The 19,583-nt window shown below is 34.8% G+C and overlaps 1 protein-coding gene across 1 annotated transcript; it reads right to left on the bottom strand.

The window, feature by feature from the left end:
• Window positions 1–404: 404 nt before the first annotated feature.
• Window positions 405–18,351, bottom strand: LOC149775574 (leucine-rich repeat-containing protein 47-like). Its single transcript, XM_089944163.1, has 5 exons — window positions 17,365–18,351; window positions 14,280–14,396; window positions 12,706–12,824; window positions 11,023–11,125; window positions 405–7,580 (listed from the first exon to the last, which is right to left on the bottom strand). Exons 1-5 carry the CDS (start codon window positions 18,340–18,342, stop codon window positions 7,254–7,256), a joined length of 1,644 nt encoding a protein of 547 aa, XP_089800289.1. The 5' UTR covers window positions 18,343–18,351; the 3' UTR covers window positions 405–7,253.
• Between the last annotated feature and the right edge of the window lie 1,232 nt (window positions 18,352–19,583).

The following is a 19,583-nucleotide window of genomic DNA, read 5'->3' as shown; positions in this document are numbered from 1 at the left end:
GTAGCAGCATGATTATTTGATTTGATAGCACTGTCAGAGTTGTTTTAACTCTTTTTCTCTGCAATTTCTGTCAATGAAAGATCTCTTCAGCATTTGGTTTTCGTTAAGATTGAAAGGGACACAATTCAATTTCATAAAATCTAATATGGCACATGCCTGATGGATATAAACTGACTAGATACAAGATTTATGTGACCTAGCTTATTTGATAGCATGCAGAGAAATTTATATGAAGTGGGATAATGTTTTATAGATAATGTTGCACTATATTGATTTTTTTCTTCATAAATAATATTAATATTAAATAGTGCAATATGATCCATGACTTTAGTACTATCTTAGTGTGTATATGGTCTAGTAACTTCTGTCCGTGGTCTTTTTCTCAAAACTAACTCAAAACTGCAAACAATTTCAAAAATTTATTTCATAATATGTCAAATCGATTTCTTACACTAATTAAAATGTTGCCATCTTCTGTTAAAAAATACTTGACAAGAACATGAATGATCATGTTTAATCCACGACAAATAAACTAGCAAACTTAAAACTAATGACATTAAATACAATTTAAGTAGATAAAAATGCCACTTAGTGTTTCACACTAGGTCATGCATACATTACAGATGCAGTCGACATGCGAATTTAAGAAATTCAAAAGCACAAAATGTGTGTATCAACCATTACCAATTATCAAAACAGCAACAGTTCTCACAGAATTGTTCTAACTGTGCTGTCGGCTCTCTTGTCAGCTTTTCAATAATACACACATGATGCAGAATCTGAATACTATAGGGCTATATGATGATATTTCAACTAAACAGGCAGGTGGAAACAAAAAGAAGTCTTATGTCCTGTAGTTCCAACCAAAATTCACACACGATCCTTGAAAAAAAACAAGTGAAAAATTGAATTTTTGGAGCCAAATTTGATGCATATGTTTACACGGTGGATATATCCGGTTCCATTACTACTAAAATTAATCATTTTATCCAAGATCATATCACAGACATTTAAAAAGTCCACTTCTGCTATTGAAGATGTTGCTGTTTGACTTTAACCTATTTTCGAGGTTAGTGTATATTCTACAACAGTGATGATGCAAAATCCAAAAAGTTTTAATTTCCCATAATTTTGCCAATTTTGTAGCATTCAGGCTGGATTGATTCAAATGACTTCTGATAAAGAAAATGGTACAATTTTAATTCTGATCTAGTAACACGTTACGTTTATGACTGGAATGAGGTAAAAGTTCTAGCAAGCATGATTTACTAACTTTCGATTGGGATCCTTCAGCAAAAAAATTGCTGGGGCCACCTATGGTAATTAGGGATGCCAGGCAGCTCCAAATTTATATAGCAACAACATCCCTGAATGTACCAATAATTAAAGCATATATGTTACAATGGTGGATTAATATCGATGTCATTTTAAACATCAGCAGTATTTCATGGGGGTCTTAGGTGGCCAAGGCACTTGCCTTTGCAGATCATTCATATCTAAGGTCTCTATATTGGTTTAAGTCTTGACTTAACCAACATGTGAATGTGAGAAAGTTAGCATGCAGCCTCCTTTTGGTTTGTGGTCCTTCCTCCACCAGATATACGGGCTTCCATGCATATCCTATCATGTGCTAAGGGATGGCATGAATCCCACAAAACCAAACTGACTTTTATGTCCAAATCATTAAAAACATAAAATAGTTCCATTAATACAAATGTCTGCCAGGATCACTCTACTACCATGTACGTACAATTTTCCCTATGACCTTTCCAGAAAAAGCATTAGTTTTGAAATGAAGCTTATCAGCATGTCGTCAAGATGGATGAAAGCATAGTATCCTGACACTAGGCTGACCAGTCCTAACACTTAACTCTTAATATTGAGCACCTAGCGATGCAGCAGTTAGTACACATGTTAATAAGAAATACCTAGGAATGTAAATATCCAAAATGAGTTCTTTTATTACTACCTGGCACCAAGTTTATTTCTGTTCAGTTACTCTAATGACAAGTCGATCACTTCTTTGCTGTTTACTGTGGCAAAGTACATTAGAAATTCATGTGTTTTCTGCCATTTTTGGGGACAATCACTAAAGATAAGTACTTTATTTTACATTTGGAAAAAAAATAGCTGTCATTCTGGCAAGAAGGCAACAGTAAAAAGAGCAGGTTAGTAATTCAAAAACCAAAATTACATTACTGCTCAGCACACGTATAATAGACAGAGCTGCATTAAAATGCAGTACATATTGAAATATGTAATAAATTCAAGCTACATAATTACAATGCAGCTTCAAGATACCAACATAGGCATTAAAGAATGATGCAAATATTAAGCTTAATAAATTGGCACTAGTAATAAACTGGTTAGCACAAGTCCCTTTGCAAAAGTCACTTGTCCTGGAGAAGTAGTTGGCCAAAAGTTTTTCTTGCAGCCCTATTTAATGATCCTAAATGTTTCTAAATTGTAGTAACAAAGAGAATTAAAAATAAACAAAAACACAACTCACTATGTGTGCACCCTTCTTCAACTTTTAAAAGGAGTTCCAAACTTTTTCCTTATTTTACTGTTCAACTAGTTTACAACTAAATCTTAGCAAAAAATCTAAAAAGTATAATACAATTTCCTGTAAATACATCCAACCACTGTAATGCCACCAACACAACAACCAATATTTAAGCAAACCGTTTGACTATACAAGCAACCTGAACATTTATCAAGTATGTAAAAATGACATGGTCCATGAAAAAATATCTCCACGTACACCTCTCCCTCAACAACTCAAGCTCATTGGGGTCCAAAAACATTGCACTACAAGCGAGGGTGCGAGTTACCAGGAGACCTCCAAACAATCCGCTAGACATCCAGAAAACTGCGGGGTTGTGAGGGGGGAACTGGGCTGTTTAATGGCTGAATCCTTGTTTCACAGTTGCATCAAGAATATTTGTCAATAAAACGCTTTTTCTGATGTTGTTTGTTATTATGTATAAATTACATTTATTTTTTAAATGTCCAACATCTGAAAGATTAATAACATGTTTCCAGCTGGTTTCAACAACCAACATGGTGTGCAAAACATTCGTGTTCTAAGAAAGTCATTTGGAAAGAAAATGTAAAAACCTTTATTACTTCTTTTTAAAGTTGATATTTCATATGTTGATTAAAATATCCATGTCCTATCTACCGTTTTCGACGATAAAACAAGCAATATATCAAAGTTTCTGTTACTAATTTTTATTGTGATTTTCAACAAACGGGTGGGGGGTGGGGGGCGGGGGCCCGAGTGGCCGAGTGGTCTAAAGCGCTCTCCGTTACGGAACACTGCCATCTCACCTCTGCGTGGGTTCGAGTCTAGGATTCAGCCAATGTGGGTATGTAAGAAAGCTTGCCAGTAGCTTCTCGTGGGTCGGTGGTTCTTCCTGGGATTTTCCAGGGTTCTTCCTCCACCATTAATACTGGCCACCATACATAGCCTATCTTGTGCTGAAAAATGGCGTTAAACCCCACAACAACAACAACAAACAGGGATCTGTTTTATGGTATTTTCTGATTTAAAAATGGGATCCATGCATGACCCAACATCACAAGTTATCAGGGCAAGAGTTATCGAGGGAGTGGTGTAAATAAAATGTGTAGTTGATGTTTACAATAAATATTTAATCATTGCATTTGATCATAGAAAATCATAACTGAATGCTTGGTCAACTGACTTTTCTCACCAATCATTTTATTTTTAAAATTTGCATAACTAATTTAATTTATCCTGATAGAAGTAAACAAAATGTAAAACGTTTAAAACTTGGAGCTCAAGCAGCCAGATTCTACTCTAAGATGTTCTGAGAATGTGACCCACTGAAACTATTATCTAAATTTGAGTTGCCTCCCTTAACACATTTAACAAATAGAACAAAAATGCCATTGGACCTATTATTCTGTTACCTTAAGATTATGAAGCTTGTTACTTTTATTACTAATACAAACCACAGTTGGTAAAAGTTAATGAACAATTGAAAAAATTACAGATTCTATATATTTATCAATAAATGTGCAAAAACCCATAACTGTCTTATTATGCATTTTCTATAACCATGGCGACATATTGTATGGGACGGAGTGTTTAAAGGTATTTGGTAAAGCTGAACATTTTATAATACAACTTTTTAAAAGACAACTCTTGGTTACTTTACCAAAATGAATTACTTCCCCATATTTATTACAAATACTTATTTATGATCAAGAAACAACTATGATTTAAATTTCTTTTTATAAAATCACTACCTATCATTTTCATTATTTTTTGTAAATGCTTGTACGGTAGGAGTTAAAGGCTATATTAATTGATGTTCAATGTGACAGTTTTACACACAATTTATTTGACAAATGTAATCTTATTTCATATTGATTACAAATTAATTACCAAAAAATTTACATCAGTTATATTTTAAATCACGGATAGCTTCAAAGCAATTTTATGTCATCTCATAAAGAATGTGACACCATTGTGTCAAAGCAGACCTGCCAACCCTGACGAGTCAGTCACTGTAAGGCAGTTGATTTGTTTCCGTAAGATTGCCCAGTTTTCAGCAAGGTGTAACAAAATATCAAAAACTGCTATTGTAAAGCTGGAAAACCTAATTAAAAGTTTGATGCAGTGATGATAAACATTATGTTCAACTGAAAAGTTTGTAAAGTATGCGTAGAATTTATTTACCACTGGCACAGCTGCACAAACTTTAGTTCTGAACCCTATGCAACTCAGTGGTTTGTTGCTATCTCTCAACTTGATGTAATTCTTGGAAATTCTTTTTCCATTTCACATGACGACAGCAATTATATCTCCCGCCACGAGACATACTCAAATTGGCACATGATGTCCAATAAATGTAATCGTGTCCTTTCCAGCTTTTATTCACGTGAACCTGAATAATCCTTTTTATTCTTCTGTGTTAATTTTAAACACTTTTTTCCCTTTTGTCTTAAACATGCAATGTTTTCTGGACACCATTTTAAATGTTTTTATAATGTGATGTGATTTGGATTTTTAACGTAGCTTTAACAATTTTTCAGTAATATCGCTACGATGTCTGCAATGTGTCAGTTTATAGTGATGTCTAGTACTGGGGCATCATGCCGCAGACATGCAGCATGATGTCCCACCCAGTCACATTATCCTGACACCAGGCCGTCCAGTCCTAACACTAACCTCTTAATGCTGAGTACCAAGTGAGGCAGCTGTTAGTACCATTTTTGTAAGTCTTTGGTATGATTTGGCCGGGGATCGAACACAATCTCCTGCATCCGAGGCAGATGTTCTAAATACTAGGCCACCGGAGTGGTCACGTTTTTATAATCAACAGTTTGATCATGCAGACTCTTAGCATGAACAAATTGGTGCAGTTTAAAACATCTAGGGTGCTGCTGTAAAATTAGTCTGGTTCCCTTACTTATTTCACTAATCCTAATATGAAACCCAAATCCATATCAAACATGGATGAACCGATTATCTGGATATTTTGGCAACTATCATTTTCCGTAGTTTTTGCTTGTATGCCGTAAGTATGTATTTTAAGGGTAATTTTTGTAAGACTTACAGCAAAATCGTAAGAATTGGCAGGTCTGTCAAAGGAAGGTGATGTAGTACATTTAATTAAAAATTGCTGAAAATGTTCACAAAATAAACTAATAGGTTGAAGAAAACGACACTTTAACTGAACTTGAACAGTTTATTTATTCTTGTTCAATTTTTATATATCAACATCATCTATAATCTCCATTACTCAAATTGTCCAAGTGTGAACGTACTTCCATAACAAGAACTGAGCAGATTTGCTACTGTCTTTTCTATACAGTCTGATGTCTACACTGCATATCTTCACCCAGTGAGAACTGAATTTCAATTTCAAAGACCAATCGGAATCCTTAGTGTATCTACCTTTACGGTTACTTAAATGATAATATATTCAAGGACCAATAGGAATCGTATGTTTATATTCCATTAGGGCTACCTAATCATCACGAAGATTACTGCAGTTACCATTCAGTTTTGGTTTGGCTTGTTTTCTCATGGTATTTTATGACACAGCAACACTTGGTTATATTGTGCCTTACCCAACAACACAATACAGCAGCCATCTGCGCTGATTCAGTGGTGGGAACTGAACCTACACTCATCTGGTTTAGAGCTCAATGCTTTAACCACCAAGTCACCATGACTACTATAATTAAGCAAATAAAGTGTAATATTTCATCTAAGGATGGTGCAGTATAATCTAGTATTTATGTCTTGAAGATATAGCATAAATATACATTAAAGTGAAAGTACATGACAATGTTTTCTAAAATTTAACATTAACTTCATAAATATGGAAAATGTAAATGAAGTTTGGAAAAATTTCATTATAGAAATATTAAGGCCACCTTTGAAAACCTAATGTATCTATTGTGATTGGTACAACTATACTGGAGACGTAAAAATATAAACAATATGAAAGGTCCAGAAGATCTTAAGTCTTGAGTGCATTGTAACGGTTGCTTTTATTCACTGCAGTGCCATATACAAATTAAGTAAAAATCCTGTCAGAAGGAACTACTTTCATAAAATAAAACATAAATGTAACCAAAGTAAACTATGAGTTGTTTATTTTTAATACAACTGTGCTTCTTTTTATAAGAAAGGACTCGTACCAATTTATGACCAAAGAGAGAGAAAAGAAGACACTGCTGTGCAAACTGGAACTATCACTCAAAAAATATATCAAGCATGCTTTTAAATGGACATAAAGTTAAACACATCCCTTCCTATTTTAGCTTCAGTAACCAGAATGTCTGGCTAGTAAGTAAATAGTTGCATCTGGTATGGAAGCACTGTAATTACTTTTTCAACCATGTCTTACAGAAACCTAAGTAAACAACTCATCTATTTCATGATGTCACAGGCAGTCTCAAATCATGGATGTCAGAGACAGTGATAATAATCTATTTTCAAATGATTTATGTTGTGCAAGTACAAAATATTTCCAATTCTGAAGTGAAGATTATCTAAAACAGGACTCCAACTTACTATATGTAAAAAATAAAAAGCAACATGCACTTTCCCTTGAAAAAAAAAAAGAACGAGTCAGACTTTCTCAGTAATGTATTTATATGTAAACTTTACCCATGATCAAGAAAATTACTGATTTCATCTTTTATCTCTCTTGTCATGGTGACAGTACATGCTGGTCATAGCTAAATCATCTGTACTTTATACTAATTTAATCAAAAGGTCTCAGCACTTCTATGACACCACTAATTAAATCTGTTCGTGAGGGATATACAACTTTCATAGACCCCTCTTTATCAAGAATTTTGACTTGTTCCACCAACAGCTTCTGTGCACTAGGTTGCTGAAAAACAACCGTATCTTCAGTGTCTCCGCTTGCTCTGGCGACCCCCCTGTCTGAGTGCTGTTCATTGGCCCTTGGTTCCCCTAACCCTATTTCCAGCATCTTGTACAGCAACTCATCCATCACTTTCTTGCAAGTATCAAGGCTTGTGGAACTTGTCACCTCAATCAATATGGCTGTGGTTTCTTTTGATATCTGAAAACAAAACCAAATTAAGGTGTTATTTAAAGGTGAAAATGACCGTAACGTTATTGTATATACTGCATAATAAATTTAGTCCAGCTACAAATTATGTGAATATGCATCTGCCTTCACATAATGCACTGCCGATCTGGGTCTATGCAGTATGTTAGGAGTAATCAGTTGAATAAATAACATTGACCCAAATCTTCTAACACATTATGTGATGGCAGATTTGAGTCCATGTTCTTTGCAGTTGGACTTGACTGGTGACTATATATCATAACTCCTTAATTCCATATAAAATCTTTCATTATTGTACCTGTTCATGGTAACCTTTAATTACCAAATAGACAAACAAAATGTAGATTTTTTCACAAATCACATGAATTGTAATTAAATCTTAGATCCATTACAAAGAAACTGTATTCTTTCATGTTGTGCAATTTGTCTGAATGATAAATGCCTTTAATAGGTGCAAATGACCAAGTAAGTTCTAAAGAAGAAAAACAAAAACAATACACACTTTTTTTGCAACAATATAAAAAATGTTTTTCATGTTGAAAATAACAGAAGTACATTCTTGAAATTAGAACAACTTATTAACATGGATTTCAAATGCACTGTCCGACCGACGCAGTTGCCACTAATTGTTATGAACTGTGACAAACAATATTCTTCCCCGCTACATGGTAATGAGCAGTCATGCAGCATGTACCAATTTCAAATGCAATCCTCCCATAACCTACTGATCCTATGTCCAACGAAGATGTTTACAGCACGGATCTTGTGAGCACACTTACTAAATTGCCTTCTATTTGTCTGTGAGTATCAAGAAAATGGTTCTGTTTGTGTGAGAGTGTGTATGCAAACAAGAGGAATTATGTTCTCTCTCAATTTTGCACTCTCCCTCCAACATAACAAGAACCATATTAAATGCAGCCTTTGACACATGAAAGGCAAACTGCCACTAAATTGGGTCAAGAAAAGTCCACGTCTGGTCTGATCATTACCATCAACGGAGGTAATCCAAATTTTGTTTCCAATTTGCAGCACTTTTGTAGCAACATTCAATCCAGTCTACACTGGATCACACCTCATGTTTGGCCACAAGCATGCATGTTAATGAATTTTAACATTGATTTTCTTGTATGTATTTCTTGGTGTATTTATATAATGATCATTTAAAGGTGTGTGTACTCCAAATTCTCAAAAATGACACCTGTAGCTGAAATAGTCTGTTATCAAAGCACATTTCTAAGATGTGACATGTAATGTCAAGTTTACGATTTGAAAACATCTAAGATGTAAAATACAAACTGCTGCAGGGTTGCATCTAGGATTTGATAAATGTGGGTACTTGCCCCACCTGAATATGAAAAAAGAGGGGGCCAACATAGCCCGGGGGGGGGGGGGGGGGGGGGGGGCTTCCAGTATCACGTAAAAAAAAGTTACTTATTACTGGTCCATGAGTAAAGCCAGTAAGTCGTCTTTGTGATTGTCTTCAATTAATTCTGTATACAATCGTTGCTCAAACAATAGCTAACATGTGTTTCTTGAACTGCATACACAACCAAGCAACAGACAATGCAGTGGTTGATAAAAGATTCTCTCAGTTTAATAAACTTCAAAAAACAAAAGCCGCCAAGTTGTTTGCGTTCAACTGTAAAAAATTTAATATAAAAGTGACTCCTGACCATTGCAGGCCTACTGCACTTAGTTCTTGGGTTTTCTTATGAACTCGTTATTAATTTCCTATTTTTTATTAAATTATTTTACAGTTATGGAAAAGCCAGTTCACAAACACAATTTGTGCTCTGCACTTTGCGCAAAAAAAATTGTTAGCATTTTTGGGAAGAGATTGTGCATGAATTCAAAAATATAATATGATCGAGGCGTGGTTCCTGAAATTTTAAATACATGTATGTGTATTTTTCTCGTACCCAGAAAAATACTTTGTTTTTAAAGTATGAGAAAGTGTGTAAAATGTTTACTATCATTTTGGGGAAGAGTTCACATACAAATTCAAATCTAATATGATCGTGCCTTGGCTTCTGAAATTTCACAATTTCACCAAGTTCTTGAAGTGTTATGCCAAAATAAGCATTATCTGAAATGTTATTTATTACTGATCCATAAGTAAAGCCAGTAAGTTGTCTTTGTGATGTGATTGTCTTCGATTAATTCTGTATACAACTGTTGCTCAAACAATAGCCGATGTGTGTTTCTTTTTTAACTGCATACACAACCAAGCAGCAAACAATGCAGTGGTTGATAAAAGATTCTCACAATTTAATAAACATTAAATAAAACAAAAGCCACCAAGACGTTTGCTGGGCTTGGCGGTGTTATTAGACACAATCAGCTGACCAGTAAATAACGTCTTTATTATCTGGAAATTGAAAGGGTATGAAATTGTACATGCATTCGGCTTTAAAAAATTATAAACGTGACACGTGACCATCGCAGGAGTACTGCACTTAGTTCTCAGGTTTTACATGGGTATGGTGTTTGTTTATGAACTTGTTATTAATTTCCTATTTTTTTATAAAAATATATTTGACCGTTATGGAAAAGCAAGTTCACAATACAAGTCGTTCTCTGCACTTTGCGCCGTGATTAGTAGTTTTCACACGTTTCTTTCAATATTCACAAAATCTGAAGTCAGAGTTATATGCACGCTGAAAGCATGTGTTGATTGGTAATTATTCTTGTTGTAGTCATTCAAATGAATAGGTGTATAAGCGTTAATTATTGGAAATTTGCAATGGATAAATGTGCACAGAAACGCATATGAGAAAATTTTAGCAGTATGAAATTTGTACAGACACCGTTCATAGACCTTGGAACATAATGAACTGTACACATGCTTCATCTTTCTTAACCCAATTTTGAGGTTAATTTTTCCCACTGAATTCAGACACCAATCAGAACTGAACACTTGATACATAGAAATACGTGATGTATTTACAACTATACAAGTACAACATATTCGCGGAGAATGACAACCGGGAATTCTACTGCAAACAAATAAATAATAAAAGAACGTATTCTTAACCAAAAAAATGTGCTCAATTCTTATTGTTTGTGCAATGTTGTCAGCATAGGATTAAACATCTTGCAGGAAATCTTAAATGGGGGGGGGGGGGAAATTAGCATGATTGCGCATCCTAGATGCAACCTGCTGCTGCACAAGTAAATGCTCACTTATTCCTAAAATACACCATATTAGTGACATACATTTTTTCTGGTTCATCTGCAATACAAGGTAGCCATGTTTCTATATACAATAATAAAATTTCTGCATATTTAATTTTTGTTCTTATGAAAAAGTTATGCATGTGAAAATTGCAATATGATAAAAGGTAATCTAAATTTGATGCCACAGGGAAAAAAATTAAAAAGTTTTAAAAAATTTAGGTAATCTTGGAAGTACTGCAAAATGCTGTCTCATTACCTTTGTCTTTTCGCTGTTTGTTATTGGTGGAAAGGAAATTACTTGACCATTTCCATTGATCAAACATGGATACTGAACCTTATCAGCCAGAAGATCAAGGTACCTGTGTATTAAAAATAGATACATTTGTATTTGTGTGAAATAACAATTATGAGAGATTCATTATTTTACAGAGTCACAATTTTTGTAGCTTCTATGGTTACTACAAATTGTAAATTTAGCAAGTGATTCATCTGTGTACACAAACAAAACCCCATTCACAATCCATGAAATTAACAGCTGACGAAATGTCCTTGGTTTAAAAAATAACTGATACCCATTAAAATATATCCATTCACAGCAGGGAAATTATATGGAAGTTTATTTCTTTATCCCAAATTCCTAAAATCATAAGGAATATATCCACAATATTATTATTATTATTATTATTGCAAAAATAAAGACACTAGGTAGATACAGCTAAAGCAGCATCTAAATCAGTATCAACTGTGTCTGTGCGTGATTTGGATTTTTAATGAAGCTTTAACTATTTTCCAGACTTATTGTTATAATATCTACAGGGGCCCCGAGTGGTCAAGTGGTCTAAAGCCCTAACCGTTACGGATCACTGCCATCTCACCTCTGTCTGCGTGGGTTCGAGTCTCGGATTTGGCCAATGTGGATATGTGAGAAAGCTTGCCAGTAGCTTCTTGTGGGTCGGTGGTTCTTCCTCCACCATTAATACTGGCTGCCATGCATAGCCTATCATGTGCTGAAAAATGATGTTAAACCCCACAACAACAACGATGTCTGCAGTGTAACAGTTAAAAGTGATGTCTAGCACTAAGTCATCATGCCAGACATGTAGTATCATGTCCCACCCAGTCCTATTATCCTGACACTTGGCTGACCGCCCACATCCAAGGCAGACGCTCTACCTACTTAGGCCACCGGAGTGGTCCAGCATCAACTGTGAATCGTTGTAAAGGTACATCAGACACAAAAATGATAAAACTAATTCATTACAGGATTATAACTCAAATTCACGATGAATCTGTCGAGTGTAAATCTGACAGATGGCAGTAAATGTAATAAACTACCATCTGATCGGTAACAGCATGATATGGAAAGTATACTTAAAGTAAATTATTGCCAACATAAATTCTTCTGCAAAACAATGCTATATATTTTTTTTGATGACTTGTTTGAGAAAAGAAATACAAATTTCACTTTTAAATTGCCTATATTTTAATTATTGTAAAAAGACAGATACACCAACAATATATGAGAAAATGAGTTGGTATCATTGATATCAGTAGCCAATATCTGCAAATGAAATTATCAACAGATAAGGAACCGTGTTGGGATCAACCATTTAAAGTTTTCCCAGTAGCAAGTATTTAAACCAGCATTTGTAAAATTCTTTGTTCAATGCATGGCAAAACAATGACAGAATGTTTGTTTCAGGGCCTAATGTACCAAACAAATTTAGTTTCACAACCATTCTTTTCAAGATGAAGTTCCCAGATGTGTAAACAACTGCTTACCTAAATAATGGCATGTGTTGGAAAAAGCACTATGGACTTCTACTAACAGCATGACTAATGCCATAACTGAAACATTCATACTCAAACAAATGCTTATAAAAGACTTTTTACCACGTAAAATTATACTAATTAATAAGCTAAAAATACTTGGCCTTACTTATGAACTCCTGAGATTGTACTTCTTTTTTTCTCCTTTCTCTGCTCTTCAGCTTCTTTTCTCAAGGTTTCAACAAGTTTCTCTCCAGTTATCTCCTTTTGTCGAGAAAGTGGAACAATCTGAAGAGGAAAACAAGTAAAAAGAAAATGTCAAAGATTTATCACTGCCTGCTCCAGGGAATGCTAAGAGAATAACCCCATATATACATGCACTTACACTGTATCCAACTGCATAAACCCAGAATACATAATGCTTTAACAATTTTTCAGTCATATCGCTATGATGTCAGCAATGTAGCAGTTTATAGTGATGTCCAGTATATAATGCACCAGGAGATCATGCAGTGTGGTATTAGTAATCGCAACACAGACCCCATTTTTAAAAGCAAGTATAGATATTAATTTATCATAAAGGGAGAAAAGGGAATTGAAGTTCATGTCACTTTATACACAACAATTGATGAGACAATTTGTCCAACAATGGAACTTGTTTTCTGTTTCTTCTTTTCTGTTTTTCTTTTTTTCAGGATGCGATCTAAAAAGACCAGGCTATCAATTTCCAGGACAGAGAAACAAGCATGTTAAATATGTTCTTGTGAAACAGCTCTTACTTTCATATCAAAATACAAAATTTACCTACAAAATATATCAAGTAGCTGCTTTAATTAACTCTACAAAATCAAACTGTCAAATATAACTTCAGAAATTTCCATTTAAAGCCACTGGATATGAGAAACGACTATACTGAGCACCAATTCAAGAGTAGAAAATATTTACATCCATTCCAGACTCTGTATAACTCCTACAACTCCAAAGGTGGCTTGACAGACTTCCAAAGCCTAAATCTAACTTTAATCAGAGAGTCTTTCAAGACTTTTCTGGATCAAGTCTCGGGCTACTTTTCCCACTGGGGGGCCCCAAGTGGTCTAAAGCGCTCTTTGTTATGGATCACTATTATCTCACCTCTGTCTGCGTGGGTTCGAGTCTCAGATTCGGCCAATGTGGGTATGTGAGAAAGCTAGCCAGTAGCTTCTCGAGGGTTGGTGGTTCTTTCTGGGGACTTCCCAGGTTCTTCCTCCACCATTAATACTGGCCGCCATGTATAGCCTATCGTGTGCTGAAAAATGGCGTTAAACCCTACAACAACAACAACTTTTCCCACTGCATGAAGCCATTTAACTGCCAAAATCATATCCCCTACCACCTTCTTTGAAAAAAAACTCTGACCAGAAACACATTACTTATGATCATATGATTTATCTAATCTTAAATTAAATAGCATACATTAGGACAATATAAATAAATAAATAAATAAATACATTTTTTGTCTACCTATGTTTCTTCTCATCAATGTCAGGAAGGTCACAAACTTCCATGAACATGATGCCAGTAAAACAACAAACAGCATCAAATCCAGAAGGCAGGGAGAAAATCAAAGACCATAAACACCAAATGGCCATGCAGTGCTGGAGGCAAGGGGCTGTAATCCTCTCTACCTGCCTAGCTGGAACAATGACTGAACTACCAGTAAATTAAAATTTGCCATATGCCATTCAAGTTAAATTCTAATATTACCTGTAATGCATGAGGAAACATAGCATCATAGGTAAGTGGCTTTCTGATGCTGTTCAGATCATGGGTGGCTATGGTGGCAGCCTGCCTCTTCTGACAAACTGTTTCATGCAACTTGGTCTGCAAAAAAAAGATATTCCAAGTAGATTTTCATTCTTCTCTAGATTCTATCACATCTATCATTTCTGTCAATAGAAATAATTTGTACTCGTATTAAACTTTCTGAAATCTTCATATGAGCAAATGTACTGATACATTTTTTTGTGCAGATTATCTGGAGAATTATCAAGTCCCCCATCCGATTACAAATACAAAACATTCATTTTGTCTTAGATCCTAACATATAACTGAACTATACCAGATATATTCATTTTTAGTTCTTTACTCTGGATACACTATCGTGTAAGGTTTGGTAGAAAAAGGAAACTTTATACACTGGCATTTGGGGGGAGGGGGCAGGGGACCTGCTAACAGGTTACAATGCAATTATCATACTGTCTTGATCAAAACATTCAGTTTCTGCTAATTTAAAGTCACTGCAATAGCAAGACACTAAATTCATCTGTTAGCATGCGTAGGTATAGAACTTGACTTTTCCATCAGAATGAGCTCTTATTATAATACATTAGTAATATGAAGAATTTATATTTCTGGAGATATCAGAAAACTACAAATTTAAACCAAGAAAACCAACAAGTGTATTCCCACCATGGTAACTTTTCATCCTGATGTCCCAAACCTACAAAAGATCATCTGGAGGCAATGGAATACGAAGAATTTATATTTCTGGAGTTATCAGAAAACTACAAAACCAGCAAGTGTATACCCACTGTGGTAACTTTTCACCCTGATGTCCCAAACCTACAAAAGATCATCTGGAGGCAATGGAATACGAAGACTTTTTATTTCTGGAGATATCAGAAAACTACAAAACCAACAAGTGTATTCCCACTGTGGTAACTTTTCACCCTGATGTTGCAAACCTACAAAAGATCATTTGGAGGCATTGGCATCATACTGATTCAAGAACTTTCTATAGTTGCATACTGTAGACCTGAAAACCTCAAGGACCATCTGGTATGCGACAACTTAATTTCAACATGACTATTTATTCAAGCATATACCACTGCAAAGACAAGTGTTGCATAATTTGCAAACATACCTGAGACAGACTCATTTAGAAGTTCAACAAATGGTGCCAAAAATTAAATCTTTCTAATGACGTGCAAGCTCTGCCACACAATATATTGGCAAAACAGCAGGTCGCACAAAAGATACATTTGCAACAAAATCAACTAGAAAGTTGCCAAACACTCTACTGGACATTCAACAGAGTCCCTGAAAATGCTACAAGTAGAATTGAACCTGGGGTGTTCCGACACTGAATGCATGTGTAAGGAACACTACTGGATACTACAATTGAAAACTCATGGGCAGTTCAGCACTAATGAAAAAATCTAACCTTCCAGTTGCAGTCTTATCAAAATTGCAGCCAGTTATCAGTTTTTAACAGGTACACAATTTTTGCAACAATATTTACCCAAGTACATCCAATTACATTTATGATTATTCTTATTCTTGTCTATTATACCTCCAGTACCTTTTAATAGGTAGTAGCCAAGTGATACTGAATGGCCGAATTCTTCAAAATGCCAATTGCATAAATTTCTTTATCTGTTAAGTCATGTATTAAATTAAGAAGAGATTGTATTTTTTAAAAAGGGATGTCTTTTACACTCAGCCAATGTACACACTTAAGCAGCACTTTCGCTGCCATGTCTTGTTTGTAAAAATGCAATAAAATCTGCCTGGTGTTGTGAAACTTCAATTGGCAGTTTGTGTTTTAGCAACCCTGCATGCCTTCCAAGCATACTGTTCTGAAAGTTATTGGTTTTAGCACATTTGGTCATTGAGGTTTATTTTAGCCTCTGTACATATATGGCAAAACATAGAGGCGTCTTCAATATCACTTTCTTCACTCAACTTTACTTTTTGGAAATGTAGCCAGCTGTATGTTTTCAACCATTGCTGCACAAAATTATCTTATGAGTAACTATTACCTAATCTTTAAATGCTAAAGGGGCCACTGGATCAATAACAATACTATTATCAATGGTCGGTTGTAAAAACATGGTCGAAATAATAATTTTGTTTGCTTTGGATCTATTTAATTTTTTCTACCTTGGACGCCATTTTCATTTGAACGCCGACAGTATCTTGGAACAATGCAAGGCATACAACTGAGCGAATGGAAATTGTTGCTTCTCATCGTGACAAGGATGCGCATAAAATAATAGTTTCTCAGTAGAATCACTGTAAAATCACGTTTATTTTTTGCCTCTTTCTTGTGTGTGGTGATTTATGGTTTTAACATCCTGTTGCTGCAAATTATGCGTCAGTTACGGGTCACATAAGGTCATCTTCAGGCTCCACACTCAGTTGTAACGCTATGTAAGAAACTGATGTGCGCGTGTTTTCTCCGATTCAAAGAGTTGTAATCTAGCCAAAAAAGTAGTTAGACTTAACCTTTATTTTGTGTTATTCAGTAATACATAACATTGGGTGCATCAATTTATGTATAGGTGATGATTTTTAGACCCAACCTTTGTTTTGTGTTAATCAGCATAACATTGGGGTGCATCAATTTGCATACCATCAAAGACTTGTGTGTGTCAAATTGGAAAATTCTGCATATTTGACGCATTATGCATGGGTAGATAAAACACTGGTTAAGTTCTGAAAACAAATTTTCAATGACTTGTTTCTAGTATTAAGATATATCACAAGTAAAGTACCTATTTTCAATCCAACTAATTTATAGTTTGTAAAGTCTTTTTTTTTTTGCTGTAAAAGAAACGGAAAATATATTTCACATAGTAACAGTAAAATGTTAATTTCTTACTTCTATGCAAAGAATGCATTCAGGCTTAAGGGGGAGCAATCCTCTTGGTGTTGAAGTCAGTATTTTAATTAGTAAGTTGGCGAACTCACTAATAGGTTTGGTCTATTTCACATCATTTAGTAAGAATGAAATTAATATTGCAAACATATACTTTTAAAACTGTTTTAACTCTATATAAATGAGTACCTGTAGAGTGATAAAGTTTTTGAATGTGTTAGTTGCCTGCAGATTAATATTTCTGACAATGCAACACACAATGTAGGGCCGGACAGACAAAACTGCTGGAGTCACTGTAATTGTTAGTCCTTTTTCTGATGGGAAGTACAAAACTTCAATCATGCTTTTCAGCTCTTCCACATCATCGTCATCTGCTGTTGTCTTATCTTTATTTCTCTTTTTCTTGTCTTTTCCTTTCCCACTCTTCTGGCCTTCCTTTTTCAGGATGTTATTTAAATAATCCAGTAGAGACTTGGTTTGACACTGCTCAACAAGCTTTCCAAATCTACGATCCTTGAACTTGTTACCCTTGACATCTAGTTCCTTCAGTTTGGTACACATGCTTAGCTCTGGTGGTACATCAACTAGCTTGTTATTTGCAAGATTAAGCAAGCTGAGACGAGAGAGGTTCGAGATGTCTGCAGACAGCTCTGCAATTTGATTACTACTTGCATGCAACTCGCTAAGATGCTCGAGGGATTGGTCGTATATTCCATCTGGCAGTGCTTGCAGCCGATTGTGGGAGATATTCAAAATGTGAATAGAGGTTAGCGCACTCACACATGGAAAAGATGTAAGAGAGTTCATGCTCACATTAAGCGTATGAATTTCGGGAAAAGAGCATATCGATTCAGGCAGATCTTTAAGTCGATTATTAGAAATATTCAAAATCTTTAACTTCGTTAAGCTTCCGATTTCAGCCGGAATAGAAACCAACTGGTTATTGCACAAGATCAGAGAAGTGACGTTGACAAGTCGACCAATGTCTGATTTTAACTCTGATAGGGACGTGTCTGAAATGTCTAGAAAGTTCAAACTAACTAAATCGTAGACACCATTATCAAAACCGCTTTCATCTATCCTTCTGCCAATATCTGGACCATTTAAGGTCAGTTCTCGCCTATTTTCCTTTTTGGCAGTTACAACTTCAGGCCATGTGGCTGCCATGACGGTGATCGGAGGGCCAGATCAATTACCGATACAAATAAACGGGAAGAAACCGGAACAAACGAAAATACCGGAACAAAAAAAAAAATAATACCGAAACAAAGCTTAAAACTTAAATGCTACTTACTTCTATAACTTGCTATATTTTTTGGTTCCATCAATTTCCATTCATTTTATACTAATGTTTGTTATTTTACTTTATCCATGTTTTAAATATATATTGATACTTTGATGTAAGAGGGAGAAGATTTGGGGGGTGGGGAGGGCAACTACTCTTATGTATTTAAAATGATAAGTACCAAAATTATATTATAATGTCTATATTAAGATATGTTTATTATAAACACCGAACTGTGTAAGCAGGATATTTTCATAAATCAAGTTTCAGCAAGTTGTCCAAAGAGCCAGAACCCAGCCAGTCGAGGTGGTTAGTCCTAATTACGGAGAACATATTAGAGAAAGGCAATAAACAGCATGATACATAAATACATACTAAACATTTTTGTTAAAACCAGTGTACTCTATTCAGAGCATGATTGAATTAAAGTGATTCTACAATATCTGACAAAAATTTGATTGCTGGTTTTTTTTATGTGTGTGTGTGTGTATACATTTTCCTGATGGCTGCCTTGTATAGGTGTGCAGCATTAGTGGTATACCAGTTTACAGCAGTATTTTTTCTCGTGGTATGGACCACAGTACACTTCTATTGTACTTGTACTTTGGTGGTTTTCATCAGTAAGGACAGTGCATAAATTCCCAAGTAATTCAGTAACAAAAGTTAATGATATTAATAGCATGTTTTCATTTTTCATGACAAAATAATTCAAGAAATTATTATTATTTGTTTTACAAAACAGTTGTATTTATCACAAATTAATTTTAAATATTATTAATATAATTATATTTATGAATCTTTAATCACATAAAACACTGGTTGATGGGTACTGCATGACTTCAAAAGTAATCTAATCTGGTTAAGCATGACAGCCAAATGGGGTGTTGTGAAAGATATTCGGGTAAATCCAAGGTGTTGGACAAAATGTTTGATAGAAAGAAACCAAACAAAAAGCAAGTTATTTATTTAGTTACATGCTACCATATTTCATTTGTTAAGCAAATGTATTCCTTTTTAAGACTATGAATGATTTTCAGAAGAGCACTTCTTTACTGTTTACATTTTATAGAATTTCTAAAGTCCACTAAATATTTTTCTGCTTATTGAGAGGAGGTGTCTTATG

The sequence above is a fragment of the Sinohyriopsis cumingii genome, chromosome 19 (assembly GCF_028554795.1).
Source record: "Sinohyriopsis cumingii isolate HCF-2022 chromosome 19, ASM2855479v2, whole genome shotgun sequence".
NCBI lineage: Eukaryota > Metazoa > Mollusca > Bivalvia > Unionida > Unionidae > Sinohyriopsis > Sinohyriopsis cumingii.
The sequence above is the reverse complement of the archived record's forward strand: the minus strand, read 5'-3'. Positions and strand labels throughout refer to the sequence as shown.

Coding starts and splice junctions, on each gene's coding strand:
- LOC149775574 (XM_089944163.1), bottom strand. CDS start 18,342: ATGGCAGCCACATGGCCTGAAGTTGTAACTGCCAAAAAGGAAAATAGG. Junction 14,397..17,364: donor AAAACTTTATCACTCTACAG/GTACTCATTTAT, acceptor TTTTTTTTGCAG/ACCAAGTTGCATGAAACAGT. Junction 7,581..11,022: donor CAAACAGCGAAAAGACAAAG/GTAATGAGACAG, acceptor TTTTGTTTTCAG/ATATCAAAAGAAACCACAGC.